The 14,500-nt window shown below is 53.5% G+C and overlaps 2 protein-coding genes across 3 annotated transcripts in view; both read left to right on the top strand.

Moving 5' to 3' along the window:
• The window catches only part of LOC113877632 (secreted and transmembrane protein 1A-like), a 62,303-nt gene that overhangs the window by 12,219 nt on the left and 35,584 nt on the right, over window positions 1-14,500 (top strand). The window lies entirely within an intron of this gene.
• On the top strand, window positions 3,223-12,458 carry LOC113877633 (secreted and transmembrane protein 1A-like). Of its 2 annotated transcripts, XM_027517921.1 has the most exons (7): window positions 3,223-3,341; window positions 4,430-4,591; window positions 9,087-9,240; window positions 9,453-9,767; window positions 10,351-10,383; window positions 10,638-10,799; window positions 11,520-12,458. In XM_027517921.1, the coding sequence occupies exons 3-7, from the start codon at window positions 9,153-9,155 to the stop codon at window positions 11,528-11,530; spliced, it is 609 nt and encodes a 202-aa protein (XP_027373722.1). In that variant the 5' UTR covers window positions 3,223-3,341; window positions 4,430-4,591; window positions 9,087-9,152; the 3' UTR covers window positions 11,531-12,458. The 2 variants fall into 2 exon arrangements, with proteins under 2 accessions (XP_027373722.1, XP_027373723.1); XM_027517922.1 differs by lacking the exon at window positions 10,351-10,383 and having other exon boundaries at window positions 3,244-3,341.

Here is a 14,500-nt window from a genome sequence, read left to right as displayed (position 1 = left end):
ACCCACTCTGCGCTTAGAGGCACTAGAACAAGGGGGACCTTGCTCTTTGGGGACCAGGGGGAAGCGCAGGCTGGTAAGCCTGTTTGGAGGCAGGGGGACAGCAGCAGGATGGGTGCTTAACTGAGGAAAGCGGGCAGGCGGTGCCTCAGTCAGGGACAGATGTGAGAGCTGGACCATAAAAAGCTGAGTGCTGAAGAATTGATGCTTTTGAATGGTGGTGCTGGAGAAGACTCTTGAGAGTCCCTTGGACAGCAAGGAGATCAAACCAGCCAATCCTAAAGGAAATCAACCCTGAATATTCACTGGAAGGACTAATGCTGAGCTGAAGCTCTATTCTGTCGGCCACTTGATGAGAAGAGCTGACTCACTGGAAAAGACCCTGATGCTGGGAAAGATTGAAGTCAAAAGGAGGAGGCAGCAGAGGATGGGGTGGTTGGACAGCATCACTGACTCAATGGACACAAATCTGAGCAAACTCTGGGAGACAGTGAATGACAGGGGAGCCTGGCATGCTGCTGCCCACGGGGTCACAGTCAGGCACAACTTAGCAACCCAACAACAACAGCTTTTGTAAATGCTGGGCAATGAACAGGTTGTCAGGATAAGGGGGAAACAGTGCTCTAATGTTTAAATCACCTAGTGAGCCCTTCCCCTTCCAGGCAGAGCTGCCTCCCCCTGGCTACTGTGGCCACTGAATCTCCATTCCTGTTGCCCCATCAGCAAGGTGACCTAAGGTACACTGACAGGGCTCGTCCCCAGAGGGGAGAGGAGAGCGTCCAGTCGGCGGTGGCCTGCGTGCCAGGGTCTGGGCAGCCCGGAAGCATCAGGGACCCTGGAGGGAGCTGTGGGGACCACGTGGCTCAGCCAGACTGGCTGAGCCCACCTCCTCCCTGACTCTGAGGGGCCACTGCAGGAGTTAGACCCTCAGGACCGAGTTACTCAATGCAGGGCGGGGTTGGGTACCCAGACCAACCTCCCGTTCCCTGAAGCAGCAACAAGCACCCCAGTTATAAGCACTTCCATAAGTAAAATGTTATACTATGTTGAAGAAAATAAAAGAACGTTCAGATAAAGGGAAAGGCATATCTGGGTGTTGGTTGAGGAAGGATGAATACTGAAAATGTGATTCTTTCAAAAAATGAAGTGTAAAGACAAATAATTCCAAAGAGCACTGAAGGCTGGGGCAGCTGGGGACAAAATAACCTGATGTTGGAGGAATGCAGCCATTTCAGAAAGCAAACATCATGCTTCCGGGTGACTCCATCAGAAAGAGAAATACTAACGGGTCAAGAATTTTAGTCTTACCTTTTAAAACTTAGAAATGTCTAAAACAAGAAAGTTCCCTGGTCTCTAGTGATAAGGATTTGACACTTTCCCTGCCGTGGCCTGGGTCCAATCGCTACTTGAGGAACTGAGATCCCACAAGCCACGTGGCACGGCCAGCTTAGCTGAAAACATTCTGGACCTGAGACTGAAAAGACTGTGACGTGAATGCTGACATCTGGACTGCAGGAGCCCTAGGGAGATCACTGAAAAGGAAGAGGAAGGATGTGCATTTCTTGGAGTTTAGAAAAAGAAGAAAAGGAAATGCAAGATTTTGGTTGGAAGGGGGATATAGGCACTAGGGTGAGGAAGTAAGTAAACACTCCCCTCCCCTAACCAAGGGCTTCCCAGGTGGCTCAGTGGTAGAGAAGCTGCCTGACAAAGCAGGAGATGCAGGAGGCATGGGCTCAATGCCTGGGTCAGGACGATCCGCTGGCCGAGGACATGGCAACCCACTCCAGTATTCCTGCCTGGAGAATCCCATGGATAGAAGAGCCTGGTGGGCTGCAGTCCACGGGGTCGCAAAACACCAGACACGACTCAGCAACTGAGCCCAGCACAGCACTCCTCACCAGAGACAAGAGGAAAAGTTTAAATCTTCCCCACAAGGATGATGTACGTAGGAATGAGCACAAGCGGATTCTTCCTCAGCTGCTCTGGAAATAAGGCGACACTGGACCAGGGCTTTCGAAATATCGAGGAAACGAGAAGCCAGGATTCTGGGGCTGTGAACCCAGCCTCAAAGCTCACAAACACAAAGCCCTGTTTAAACACACCCTTAGGCCCATGAGCCCTTGGAGGGTCTGCACTCCGAGACCTGCCCTTCAGTGGGGGTGCCGAGTGTCTGAGATGCCAGCAGACATGTGTTCATGAACGTGGCCACATGCCTCGGGGAAGCTGCTCAACCAGAAAGAGGGAATACAAGTCTACACATGTCAGCATAGGATGGGTGAGGGCTGGTCCACAAGGATCCCACCCACACCAGCACTGTCTCTGCCCACCTGCCGAGGATTTGCCCAGCCTGGGTCCACAGCCTATGGGACCTCTCCCCTAGTGGCCACAGATACCTCTTTGCCCCTTACTCTGCTCTACACCTTGCCAGCAGGTCACTTTAGGTTCTAGTGGTAGGGGACAGTCCACATGGCACTCAGTTGGCACTATGGACCTCTGGGCTTCCTTACCCCACCTCCAAACCACTGATATCCGTGGGGTCTCCCTTCTCCATACACCTTCGAGGCTTCTGCTCCCTCATGGAAGGACCTTCAGATGTACTGCCCCCACCCCACTCCTGCCTTCCAGGGGGCTTTATTGGAAGTGCAGGTCTGATGAGGGACGTCCTACACTGAACAGAAACAAACTCTTTCTCCTGCCCCCAACCCCTGCCACAGCATCCCTGCTGGGTCTCTCTCTCCAAGCCTCTCTTCTCCGGGGAATGGGAACAGAGCCAGGCCCAGGCCTGCATGTGCCCCTTTGTCTCTGGTCACCCTTGACTCATGACTCGCTCCCCCTGGTGTGAGCTCCCAGGACACATGCTGCCCACAGCTGAGGCTGCACACCTGGCCCTCTGCCACAAGGAAAATGGAGCTGGGAGGGTGTACGCAGGCAGGCTAGGCAGCGGGATGATGACAGCAGCCTTCCTCCGGGTCTGCAGGAAATTTGGGTGCTGCTGGCGAGAGCCTGGAAGCTAGCGAGGCTGGACAGGGACCAAGGACTCTGGGTTCAACTCAACAACAGCCGCTTGCCTCCAGCAATTTGAAAAAAACGGAGCCTGGAGTCAAACAAAGAACAAAGAGTCGAAACACCTCTGTCCTTCCCCGCCCTTGTGACTCTCACACATTGCCCTTATTCCCCACTTTCAGAGTCTCAAAGAGAGACTTCTACCTTAGTGATTTTTATAAGCACCAAAACCATTTGTACAAGAGAAACATACATACCCCTGCAAGGGCACTCCCGGGTTCCAGCACTTCTCTGAGGTCAGCATCTATTGGACTCCACCCTCTGGGAATGAGGGCACTCAGGTATGCCCCAGTTTTGGCCACAGAGTGTCTCTATACCCAGCCTGCTAGGACCCTCCATGGAGAGGGAGCCGGGAAGAGGGGCTCCTTCTGCTCAAGGGCTAATGAAGGACAATTTATAGTTTAAACTCTTTACCACTTGCTCCTACTTACTCTCGCTCCTTATCCCTGCCTGTGTCCCCAGCATGACTTCTATCTAGGTGGACCCAACTTGCATTTCTGAAAGATGGAATCAGGCTCTGAGGATTCTCAATGGGCAGAGCTCGGCCCAGTGTCTGTGTGGGGGTGATGCACACAGCAGAGGACTGGCAGGTTCCCAGATCCACACAACGGGGTGAACACACCCGGCTCCCCAAAGGAGGATCTGTTCAGACGTAGCTTGAAAGGGGAGAACTCAGGCACTGGCTCTCCTGGAAAACTGCCACCTACCGTTTTCTTTACAACGATCATCTAATGCCCTGAGCCTAATAAAAATATAATAAGGAATGCACTGTCAAGAAACTCATCTTTTCCCCTGAACTCAGGGCAGTTTCTGAAATTCAAGTTCAGTTCAGTTCAGTTCACTCACTCAGTCGTGTCCGACTCTTTGCCACCCCATGAACCGCATTTGCCAGGCCTCTGTGTCCATAACCAAGTCCCAGAGTCCACCCAAACCCATGTGCACTGTGTCGGTGATGCCATCCAAGCATCTCATCCTCTGTCGTCCCCTTTTCCTCCTGCCTTCAATCTATCCCAGTATCAGGGTCTTTTCAAATGAGTCAGCTCTCTACATCAGGTGGCCAAAGTATTGGAGTTTCAGCTTCAACATCAGTCCCTCCAATGAACACCCAGGAATGATCTCCTTTAGGATGGACTGGTTGTATTTCCTTGACATCCAAGGGACTTTCAAGAGTCTTCTCCAACACCACAGTTCAAAAGTATCAATTCTTCTGCACTCAGCTTTCTTTATAGTCCAACTCTCACATCCATACATGACTACTGGAAAAACCATAGCGTTGACTAGTCAGACCTTTCTTGACAAAGTAATGTCTCTGCTTTTATGCGAAACTCGAGTGACTTCCCATAACTTGAGGTTTCTTTCCTGAATACAGGACCTGGGTATCAGAACTGAGGTGCATGGATTCTGAATCCTCCCCGCTTCCTCCTCTCCTGGCTCCGCCCTGGAATCATCATTAGGGTTTAATACAGGAGCTCGGACCTGTACACAGACAGCCTGCAGCTTCAGGCGTGGAGGAGCCGATTACCCGGTCCAGGTGAGAGCTGGAGGGGTGGTGGCCGGGGCTCCTGGTGTAGGATCGCACTCAAATAGGGGCTGGGTTGATGCAGATGGAGCGCTGAGCTCCCAGGCTCTGTGCTCTGCCTTTCCACTGAAGGAGGGAAAAAGACAAAGGCTTCCTGACCTGGTGGGGAACTGCGTCTCTGAGGGGCAGCTCCAGGCTTGACTCTGCCCTTGTCAGGAGGGGCAGAGAGTTGGCTTCTTGAGCTCCCGGATGTCCACCCATCTGCACAAAACCTACGTCCCGGACCACACCTGGGAACACCGGGACACCTGCTGTCCCTGACCACATCTGGCGTGAAACACTTTCATGTCCAGGCCAATGCTGCCACTCTCATACTTGCGCACACACACTCACTTTCATGCACATACACACTTGTGTGCACTGACAAGGGGCACACATGCACACTCAGCCCATTCTCTCATAAACACTCATTAAAACAGAGGAAACCTGGAGAGGGGCACTCCACTGACTCGTTCTATGCTCTCCTTTCATTTTTGGTTAAGCTGCAGCAGCAATCTAAATTCAATTCACCATCCACTACTGGTGAATAATCTGCAATTTGAAAGCCAATTTCCACTCCCAGTGCCTGGGGAGCCAGAGCCCCTGGGAGGCCCTCATCCCCTGGAACTAAATAGTGAAGGTGGTGGGGAGGTACAGGCCCCCACCTGCCCGCGGAGGGTGCCACCAGCTGGTGCTTTTCAGAGGAAGTGCCTTGTGAAAGAGAGTGAGAAGTAGCCCAGCTGATGGGCTGGCAGGTACTGATGGCCCGAGGGAGCCGCAACGGTTTACAGAGTCAGCCCTCAGGCCTGCAGGAACTTATTACTGCCCAGTAGGGATCCCTCCAGAGAAGGCAATGACAACCCAGTCCAGTAATCTTGCCTGGAAAATCCCATGGACGGAGGAGGCTGGTGGGCTGCAGTCTATGGGGTCGCACAGAGTCGGACACGACTGAAGTGACTTAGCAGCAAGGGCAGCAGCAGCACCAGGGACACTCCCTTCTGGCCATAGCAGCAGGGACAGGACACAGCAAAGGCTCCCTGGACTGGGGCATCCCTTCCCTCTGAGCCAGGGTTGGGGCTCCGTTTCAGTGTCTCCTGAAGGTGGTTGGTCGCCTCCCTGCACACTGTTGGTCAAAGGCCTGCCTGGACAGCAGGGTGCTCACCCTCTCATGTAAATATCCAGGTACATACACGTTACCACTGAGCCTTTACGTGGGAAACCTGGTCCAGCTTCTCCTGGTGCTGCAGGAATGGAGATCCCTGCTGACCGAGAACTCCTGTGCCCCTGGTCAGCTGATAAGCCTCAAAGCCACATACCTGCTGCTTCAGTTTCCCCAAGGTCCTGTGGCAGGACAAAGTGCTGGCAATGGCATGCACCTTCCAAGGTGTTCCACTGACTCCCAAATGTGATCATGTCCCCAGTGACAGCACAAATCCCAGCTGTGTGCCCCAGCTTAATACATGGAGATACCAGCAGCTGTGACAGTGATATGAGAGAATGGCGAATTGTTGCCTCACTTTTCCCAACTCCAGAAACCTCAGGGCCCCTCCAGGTCTTGCCCCATCATGCAGTCTTCCTGTACCACTCCCGACCCTCTGCCTTCTCATCCCTCTCTTCCCCTGTTCTGCCCTGGCCTCTCTCTCTCCCATTTTCCTGTCCTTTGCAGCATGAGAGAAAAGAGGAGGGACTCAGGCAGAGGAGTGGAAATGCCAAACTTAAAAACCCATCTGAATTTCAGATAACGAATCACTTTGAAATGTAAATATGTGGCAAATACTGCACAAAATACGCCTAAATTTAAAAATAAGACAGCAGTGGAACCCCAGACTGATAAGGCCGGCCAAGGTGCCTGAGGACAAGGGGAGCTCCTCCCATCCCCAGTCCAGCTCCTCCAGCCCAGACCAGCTCCCACATGCCCATTCCAGCTCATCCATGCTCAGACCAGCCCTTCTGCACTCAATAAGGTGGAAAAGTCTGTGTCTCCGATGTACAGATTTGGTTTAGTTGAGACTGGTCTATGGTTTCAAGGATCTACCCCAACCTGGAGTTCTTCCCAGCTCCTAGGCTGTATCATCTGACAATGAGGAGCCAGGCCCAGGGTGGTTGGAGTTTGGGGGCAGAGACTGGTGGGAAGGGACCCTGGCATCCCTGTCCAGATTCTAGAACCCTCCAGAGCCCTTCCTGGTGAGAACCTCAGTGAGCTCATGAAGTTGGACTGAGAGGTTCGTGTCGTGTGTGTGAGGGCAGAGCCCCGCCATGGCCTGGGGAAGGCTAAGGAAAGACTGGATGTTTGGGGGCAGCGGGAAGAGTGGCAGGGAGTCCCCACCAGTGCCCGTCTGGGAGCCCACACTTTCAGCAACCTTGGATAACATGACAAAAGATGGCCAGGGGTCACCTGTGCACAGGCCATACTCCCTCAGGAGGACTCCAAGTGGTGGTAGAAAGTCTGTGAGTCTCAGCACTGCTACAGGGAAATATCCTTCCTTATCTCTTCCAGCTTCTGGCGGCTCTGGCATCCCTTGGCTTGTGGCTACATCCCTTCAGTCTGTGCCTCTGTCAGTTCCGGGCCTCTCCCTTGTCTGTTTCTGAAAATTTTCTCTCTTCTTACAAGAAAGCCTGACACATTACACTGGGGCCCACACTGCTCTAATACAAATTCCTCTTTATTTATGGCTGCAAAGGCTCTATTTCCAAGTAAGGTCACCTTCACAGATTCTGGGTGGACATGTGTTTTGGGGCCACCTTTCACCCTTCCCTGATGGATCAGTGGTAAAGAAAGTGCCTGCCAACAACGGAGAGGTGAGTTTGATCCCTGAGTCGGGAAGATCCCCTAGAGAAGGAAATGGCAACCCACTCCAATATTCTTGCAAGGGAATTCCCATGGACAGCAGAGCCTGGTGGGCTCCAGTACATGGGGTTGCAAAGAGTCAGACATGGCTTAGTGACTAAAGAGTAGCATTCAGCCTAGTACATACAGTACAGAGGGTGAGAAGAGAGAGACAGTAGTGGGCTGTCTAACCTGATTCCACGTATGTAAAATCACATACATGTGTGTGCACAGAACACATGTCTCTCACGTGACGTCTTTCTTCCTCAACTACAAATGTTGTACTTATGTGAGAAAAGAAGGCTGTCCTTCTGACCGTAAATTAGGAATAGAAGCAAGTTTAGAAAATCAAGGGAAGCCAGAGACAGCAGCACTGTCACAGGGGTCTGGGGGCTGAGACTGTCCTTCGTCATGTCATTCTCCTTGTTTGACCCAGAGTCTCCTGGAGTCAGGACTGGGGCTGGTCACCAATGGCCCTCAGCTCCTGGAAGCGATTACATCCACACTTTCCTTTGCTCCTGGCCCTTCTGCCCAGTACCCCACAAAGTGGAAAAGGAAAATCAGACACTGAATTCAAAACCAGAGGGTACCAAGTCCATGGCATTCTGGAAAAGGCAAAACTCTGGACACAGTAAAAAGATCAATGGTTGTCAGGAGTTGGGGGGAAGGATGGATGAATGGATGGAACACAGAGGATTTTCCAGCAGTGAAGCAACTTTTTGTTGTTGAGTCGCTAAGTCACATCCCATTCTTTGTAACTCCATGGATTGTAACCTGCCAGGCTCCTCTGTCCTCCACTATCTCCTGAGTTTGCTCAAATTCATGTCCATTGAGTTGGTGATACTATCTAACCATCTCATCCTCTGTGTAGTACCTAATGGTAGCTACATGTCATTATGAAAAGTGAAAGTGTTAGTCACTCAGTCGTGTCTGAGTCTGTCCATGGAATTTGCCAGGAAAGGCTACTGGAGTTGGTTGCCATTTCCTACTTCAGAGGATTTCCCTGACCCAGGATTGAACCCTCATCTCTTGTGTCTCCTGCATCGGCAGGCAGATTCTTTACCACTGTGCCATCTGGGAAGCGCAAATATCAGTTTTACTGGATGCCAAAGCCTGAGATGAGCATTTGTTTCAGAGGAAGTGAAAGTTCAGCTTTTTGGACTGTAACTCACGAGTTTCACAACACTCTTGTTGTTGATACAAGCAAATCTGGAGAGTGGACCAAATGTCCCCAAATGCCAATCCTCAGAATGCAAGAGCCGAAAAGGGGCAAGGAGCATCCAAGGTGGTCTTAGGCTGGTGTCAGGTTCAAGTGGCCACACGAGATTCTGTGTGTCACGACCGTCTCTACAGGACACATGGCTCAGGAGTTTTTCATGTTTTATATAAAATTCAAGGTAACCCCAGCAATATAAATGGACTTTTCTCCCAGGGACTTGTTTCCTGTCTCATCTGTCTTTCTCATCCGTCTGACAGTGGTCCCACTGCAGACATTATAAAGGTGTCGAGAAGGGTCATGACACAGTTGGGTCAGGGGAGGAGCTTGGGGACCCTCACCCACCCTGGCCAGGCTGCAGCCCCTCTCACTGGCTTCCCAAGGAGCCTAAGGGAACTCTGACTCATCAGCTTTCCTTCTTCCAGGGAGTGTCCCAGAAACCAGTAAGGAGGACGAGGGACCCCTTAAAACTCATCCACGTCCTGCTGGCCATGCTGACGTCGGCATCCACTCTCCTCGCTCCCAGGATGTTCTGGGTCCTCTTGTTGTTGGCAGCCTTCAGGAGTGCTCAGAGTGGAAGTAAGTTGCATGGTCCCAACTCTGCCTTCGGGGGAAGGGGGTGGGGGGAGGGGGCGGGGAATGCAGCAGGGGCAAGATGGGTGTGGGAGGAGAGACCTAGATCAGGCCAGGAGGGGCCCAGGCTCCAGGTAGTGCCAGTGACCCCAGGAAGGGCAGCCACTGGATGTCCTGAGGTCCAGCCATGACCCACACGTGTGACTTTCCCCCCATAGCCTGGGACAACCCCAAGTGCACCAGGGGTGTGGTTTCTGTGCCGAGGGGCAAGCCAGCCACGATGAGCTGCGGCATCTCCAATGCCTTCTCCCACATCAACGTCTCCGTGAAAGTGAACCACACAGCACCCTGGAAGCTCATCTGCAGTGTAAAGCCGCCAGGAGACTTCTGCCAGGATGGATGGGATCTCTGGATTTGGGAGGGCCAGGCATACCTAGTAACTGATAAAGCCCGGGACACCCAGGCAGGGCAGTACAAGTGGACTCTGCAGGGACGCCAGATAAATACCGAAATCACCACACTGACCGTCGTAGGTGAGCAGGGCGGGGTGGGGGGTATTGACCCCAAGAGCTTCTCTTTTTGGCGGGCAGGAGTGCGGAGCAACTAGGGAGGAGTGACTCCTGCCCACCTGAGGTGCCCAGAGCCACGGAGATGAGGCCTGAAGAGGACTTCCACCCTGCCCCACGCACGCCACGGCTATGCCCTCTCTGAGCTTCTCAGGCCAGCCCCGGCACATGTGCCTGCTTACTGTCCCCGTGTGCTCAGGGAGCTGGCACCCCCTCCCTAAACACTGCCTATCCCCCCACCTCCACCCCTTGCTGTGCTGCAAACTCCCCAAGTCACCGTCGCTCCCTCCCTGCCCTCGCCTGTTCATACACAGTCAGAGTCACCCTGAGCACTGGGGACAGGAAGCAGGGCTCCAGCTTTGCCCCAGACAAGGAACAGTGGGAGGGGCTGAGAGGCACCCCTCAGCCTAGCCGGGCCCTGGGCGGGGAACTCAGTGGGGCCTTTTTGAGCTGCTGTATCAAGGGCTCATCTGATACCTGGGGCGGACGGGCTGTGTCAGGGCAGGCCCTGGGCAGCCCCCCGCCAACCTGCCCTGTGTCTCTTTGGCAGACTCGCATTGCCTGCCTCTCACACCTTCCGCAGGTAGGTGTTCCTATCTTCATCCTGGGCTACAGGAGGGGAGCCCCCAGAAAGCCCCCTTGGGTCTTCCGTCCACAGACACCCTCACCCTCTGTGCCTGGAGCCCTGCCCATCCCATGCACCCGTGCCCCTGTCATTCTCCCACCCATGGGCTTCCCAACCACAGGTGATGTCCCCCTCGAGGGTGCCCCCAAGGTGATGGGGGCTCCTGCACAGGTGAACAAAGGAGGGAGGGCCCGATCACCCATTTTTCGCAGGTTGGCAGGTGAACATACCCCATTCGGATCTTAATCTTGAATACACTGAGCCAGATCCGGTTAATCTTCCCGATCCTTGCCCTGGGTGCCCTCCTCAGCCTGCTGATCTGCACACTGGCGTGGTGCCAAAGGCCTGGCTCCCTGAACTTCAAGCTCCAGAAGGTATTGGCCGCTGAGCCTAGTCTGTGGGCTGGGGAGAGGCGGGGTCATCTCGGACATGGCATAGACACTCTGCCCCATGGTCTCATACCCACCGAGACCAGTGAGAGAGTGGGGGGAATCTGAGGTCCCAGAGAGCCAGAACACCTGCCCCAGAGGACCCCAGCCAGCAAATGCAGTCCTAGTCCCAGAACGCAGATGCCCCACCGCAGACAGGCCACAGAGTCCACACCACCCCTAGGACCCCCTAGGGGATGGCATGGGGGCTTTCTGCTTCTTCCAGGAGACCTAAGATGTGTGGGTGGGGGATGTTCCCAAAGGACGCACTTGTAGGCAAAGGTGTCTTGCATGGCTCTCATCCCCCCCATCCTCCCCACTTCCCCAAGTAAGGAGGCTCTGAGCCTGGGGTGGGGAGCTGAGTGCACCGTGCCCACTGGACTCTGCAGAGGGGACATGCAGCGAAGAGCAGGCTGAAGACTAGGAAGCTTGGCCACTTCCTGGCGTCTTCCTGATGGACATGCCAGGGAGGGCTCCTTAGCAGGTTCTGGGGCCCAAAGTGCAAAAATCTCACGTTCCATAACACTTGACCTAACGGGACCCTCCCCTTCTCCACCCCACCCAGGCCTGGGCTCCTCCCCAGGGCAGGAGTGCCATGCTGTGGTCACCTGGGAGATGCCCCAGTCTGGGGTCCTCAGCTGATCGTGGACACCCTCTTGTCTTTAGAACATGAATAAGAACCAGTTTGAGGGACCTTCAGAGAAGCACTTGAGGAACCAAAATGAGGAAATCAGTGGCCTGAGATGATGCATGAAGCCTCCTCCACCACCGCCACAGGGTAGAGCAGCCCCTCTGGATGGGAGGCTGGACAGGTGGCTGCTGGTGGAATCTCTGTCCAACCTCCCTGGTCTCCCCCAGCCCTGGGGCTCCCCTCTCTGCCACCTGCCCCACGTGCTGCCCCTTCCTGTTCCCAAACCACATCCCAAACCATATATGCCAGATGTCTTTACAAGCAAAGCTGTGCAACCCCACTGAGTGTATTCTTTGTCATTTTTTTGGAGGTGGGCTGGCACGTCTTTTTCTCTTCCTTTCCTCTTTTGTTCCCTTATGATTTGATGACTTTCGTGATGCACTTGAACTGCTTTCTCTTTTGTGTGTGTATACCTATGATAATAGACTTCCGGTTTGTGGTGACCATGAGATTTCCATACAGCAGTCTACATATACGTGCATGAGTGTTTTCAGTTGCTGATCTCTTCTTTCCAGTGCATTCCGAATGTCCTGCGTGCGTCCTCTCCTCCTCTGCTGATTCCTGGTTTTGACCTCCTGTTTGTGTGCGTGGATGGTGTCCTACTTCTACTGCGTGTTTGCCTTTACTGGTGAGCCCTCTTATTTCATCCTTTTCCTGTTTCTTGTTGTGGCCTTTTCTTTTCAGCATAGAGAAGTTCCTTTAAAGATGGAGCTGGTTGGTGGTTCATTGAATATGTTCCTAAAAGGTACATATAATGTGATAAAAAGAAGGTTTTTCTAGAAGTGCTACCTTCTGTGCTTTTCAAAACATCCACATTGCTAATCCTCAAGATGACTACACTAAACCTAGTTAGCGAATCATCGAATGAGCTGAGAAATATATCCTTAAGTGAAGAAAATAAAAATCTGAAAGAAGCTGCTGTGAGTCTTACAAGCGGAAAAGCCCAACGAGGGCTTCCCTGGTGGTCCAGTGGTTAAGAATTCGCCTTGCAATGCAGGGGACGCGGATTCGATCCCTGGTGAGGGAATTAGGATCCCAAGTGCTGTGTGGCAGCTAAGCCTACATGCCACAACTACAGAGCCGATGAGACCCAACACAGCCAAATAAATATATATTAAAAAAAAAAAAAGTAGTCCAAGTACATGCAGAAGGCCAGATATCTGGGAGTCCTCACTCACCACGAAGAATCTCAGGTTGGATCAATGCACGGTGCCTGGCGACTGTCCTCACAGGAGGGTAACGATCCCAGAACAGCTTCGCTGGCACCCAGAGTCCAGGTCTAGAACTGACTGCATTTGCATCTCCAGGTTAAAGAAAGGTTCGTGCCAGAAATGCTGGGTTTCTTCCACCCCCTGGGCCAGGCCCCTCAGACACAGTGGGCACGGCACGTGGGACCGCCAGGCTTTGGGGGCCGTGGAAATCTGTTCCGTTTTGCCTAAAACACACCAAAGGTGTTGATGCTTTGAAAGTCATTCAAAGGTCATTTTAATATTGCTATTATGGTGGGACGGGCTCACTTTAGGTCATTCAGCCCCTGCACACCCAAGGCAGGAAACCTAGAAAGAAATACTGTGTCTAGGTCTTTGACTAATTTTAATTTTCTACTTGTTGCTTATCTGTACGTTCAAGGATTTCTCTAAAGGAAGTTTAGCTCTGAGTCCTTGTACTGCCCTAGAGACCCTTCCCCCCAGACCCCCCTTGCTCATCCTCAGCCACACTGGCCCTCTTGCAGGCCCTCAGAAACCCCAGGCATTCTCTGGCCCTGGGGACCATGCGTGTGCTGATGCCTCTGCTTGGAACCCTGTTCCCAGATATGCCACCTGACCCTCTCTCACCTCCTGTCCTTTACTCCTGTGGCCCCTGAGGTTCGGCACCCCTCTCCCAACAGGTGCTGTGTGTCCTGCCGCAGGTCTGCTCGTCCTTCCCTGGAGTCGTCCCCAGTCCCCGGACCTCTCGTTCATCTCACCCTCTGCCCTTGGCACTGGCGCTGGCACACGCGGGCGCCCAGGGAGTGCTGGTGATGAACAAAGGCAGGATGAGGTTAGAATGGGGTGAGTTTGACAAGCCTGATGTTTTATTGGTTCCTGCCAACAGTTTTGTTAGGATCCTCTGGGCCTTTGGCAAGATCTGCCCCTGAAATAGATACACCCTCACTCAAGAAGTGTCTGTAGGTAGGTGGACAGCCCCTGCCAGGGGCAGGCACCCAGCAAACCTAATCTGCCCCCACCCCAAACCCCACCCAGGACCCTGAACTATCAGCAGAGGAGCGTCCAGTCAGAGGAGGGGGTCTCTAGGGAGGAAATCTCTTAGGGCTGTCTGGCCACACTTGGTCCACGCGTGAACCACACGCACACGCCCGGCACACCCACATGTGGCTTTGGGCCAACACTGGAAGCTTGGCCCTCTAGCCCAAGGCTGCCAGGACAGAGAAATGTCTTCCTGTTCCTGGTTGCCCAGAGTCTGTCTCCTCTTCAAGCACCGCTGAGCCCTTGGGGTCAGGGTCCAGGCATGGGTGTCCCTCTGCCCTGAGGGCTGCTCACCAGGACCCTGGTGCACCAACATACTGGATGGTAGCCCAGCTGAGCAGTTCCAGCCCTCGCACCCACAGGAAAGAGAATTGTGAGCCACTCGGGCAGCCACAACCTGGGCACATGCCCCGGGCCTTTCCCCCAATGAAAGGGTGACTGACTTGATACTCCAAGTTTCTGGACATAAATCGGGTCCCAGCAGAAAGTGAACCAGAAGACCCGGGCATCTGGAAGCGGACCCCCATCCCCACCTGGGGACCCCCTTGTCCTTCTCCTGGTCCTGCCCCTGCCCATTCTTGCCCTCCTTTCTCCTCTCCCTGGTGTCCAAGTGGGACAGAGTGGCAGGATCACGGGGCTACCAGTGTTATCTTAACTAGACACTCCTGTGAGAAAGTCAGCCCTGAGCTTCTGAGGGGGGCAGGGGCAGC

The sequence above is a fragment of the Bos indicus x Bos taurus genome, chromosome 19, assembly GCF_003369695.1.
Source record: "Bos indicus x Bos taurus breed Angus x Brahman F1 hybrid chromosome 19, Bos_hybrid_MaternalHap_v2.0, whole genome shotgun sequence".
Taxonomy (NCBI): Eukaryota; Metazoa; Chordata; class Mammalia; order Artiodactyla; family Bovidae; genus Bos; species Bos indicus x Bos taurus.
The sequence above is the reverse complement of the archived record's forward strand: the minus strand, read 5'-3'. Positions and strand labels throughout refer to the sequence as shown.

Bases quoted from the DNA above. Each gene is read 5' to 3' on its own strand.
- LOC113877633 (XM_027517921.1), top strand. From the start codon at position 9,153: ATGCTGACGTCGGCATCCACTCTCCTCGCTCCCAGGATGTTCTGGGTC. The intron at 9,241-9,452 runs GTAAGTTGCATG...TTCCCCCCATAG, and splicing joins CAGGAGTGCTCAGAGTGGAA to CCTGGGACAACCCCAAGTGC. The intron at 10,384-10,637 runs GTAGGTGTTCCT...CATTTTTCGCAG, and splicing joins GCCTCTCACACCTTCCGCAG to GTTGGCAGGTGAACATACCC.